At 71.5% G+C, this 789-nt stretch overlaps 1 protein-coding gene across 1 annotated transcript in view; it reads left to right on the plus strand.

Moving 5' to 3' along the window:
- Positions 1 to 250, plus strand: part of SDF4 (stromal cell derived factor 4) — a 3,817-nt gene extending 3,567 nt beyond the window's left edge. The window contains exon 3 of the mRNA XM_012734544.1: positions 3 to 250. Coding sequence (XP_012589998.1) covers positions 3 to 204 — 202 coding nt within the window. The 3' untranslated portion in view covers positions 205 to 250. The remainder of the gene's footprint in view (positions 1 to 2) is intronic.
- The last annotated feature ends 539 nt before the right edge of the window (positions 251 to 789 follow it).

A 789-nucleotide genomic window follows, 5' to 3' on the forward strand; every position in this document is an offset into this window, starting at 1 on the left:
GGGGCGCTGACGCGGCCGCGGTTGCAGGAGTACATGGACCCCATGAACGAGTACAGCGCACTCAACGAGGCCAAGCAGATGATCGCCATCGCCGACGAGAACCAGAACCAGCACCTGGAGCCCGAGGAGGTTCTCAAGTACAGCGAGTTCTTCACGGGCAGCAAGCTGGTGGACTACGCCCGCAATGTGCACGAGGAGTTCTGAGGGCGGGCGGGGCCTCACCTGCCAATACAGCTGCCTCTGCCCGCTGCGTCTCCGTGGAAAATGCTTTGTGCGGCAGCTGGGCAGCTGGTAGCCGGTGGCCGGTCGCGCCGGGCCGGGCCGGGCCGGGCCGGGGCTGGCGCTGAGCGGGGCCAGGCCTGTGCCCTCTGCTGCCACAGCGTCCCGCGGGGCCGTTCCCGGCAGGCCCGGGCAGTCGTCCAGAGGGGCCACAGCCACACCTGGGCCGCTCCAGACTGACCAGGCATCGTCCAGTGCAGGGGCCGCTGCCTTCCTGTGCCTGCCGGCAGCCCTGGGGGCAGCAGCCGGCCCCCCACAGCCCAAGCACTGGGCGCCCGGGGGCGGGGCTGGACCTAGTGCCGGCTCAGCTCTGCCCCCAGCACTCAGCCCCCGGCAGCCGCAGCACTGGGCCTGCTGATGTCCATTGAGACCTGGGTCGCCAGCGGGTGACCCCAGAGGGAGCGACCCAGAGGGCGCCTGTGTGGGTTCCAGGCCCTGAGCCGCCGGTCTCGGGCTGCCGCTGACCTCGCGGGCCTCCACCGCATGGGCTGGGCACTGCTGCCCGCCCCA

Source organism: Condylura cristata, unplaced genomic scaffold, assembly GCF_000260355.1.
Source record: "Condylura cristata isolate star-nosed mole 26May11 unplaced genomic scaffold, ConCri1.0 scaffold00058, whole genome shotgun sequence".
Lineage (NCBI taxonomy): Eukaryota > Metazoa > Chordata > Mammalia > Eulipotyphla > Talpidae > Condylura > Condylura cristata.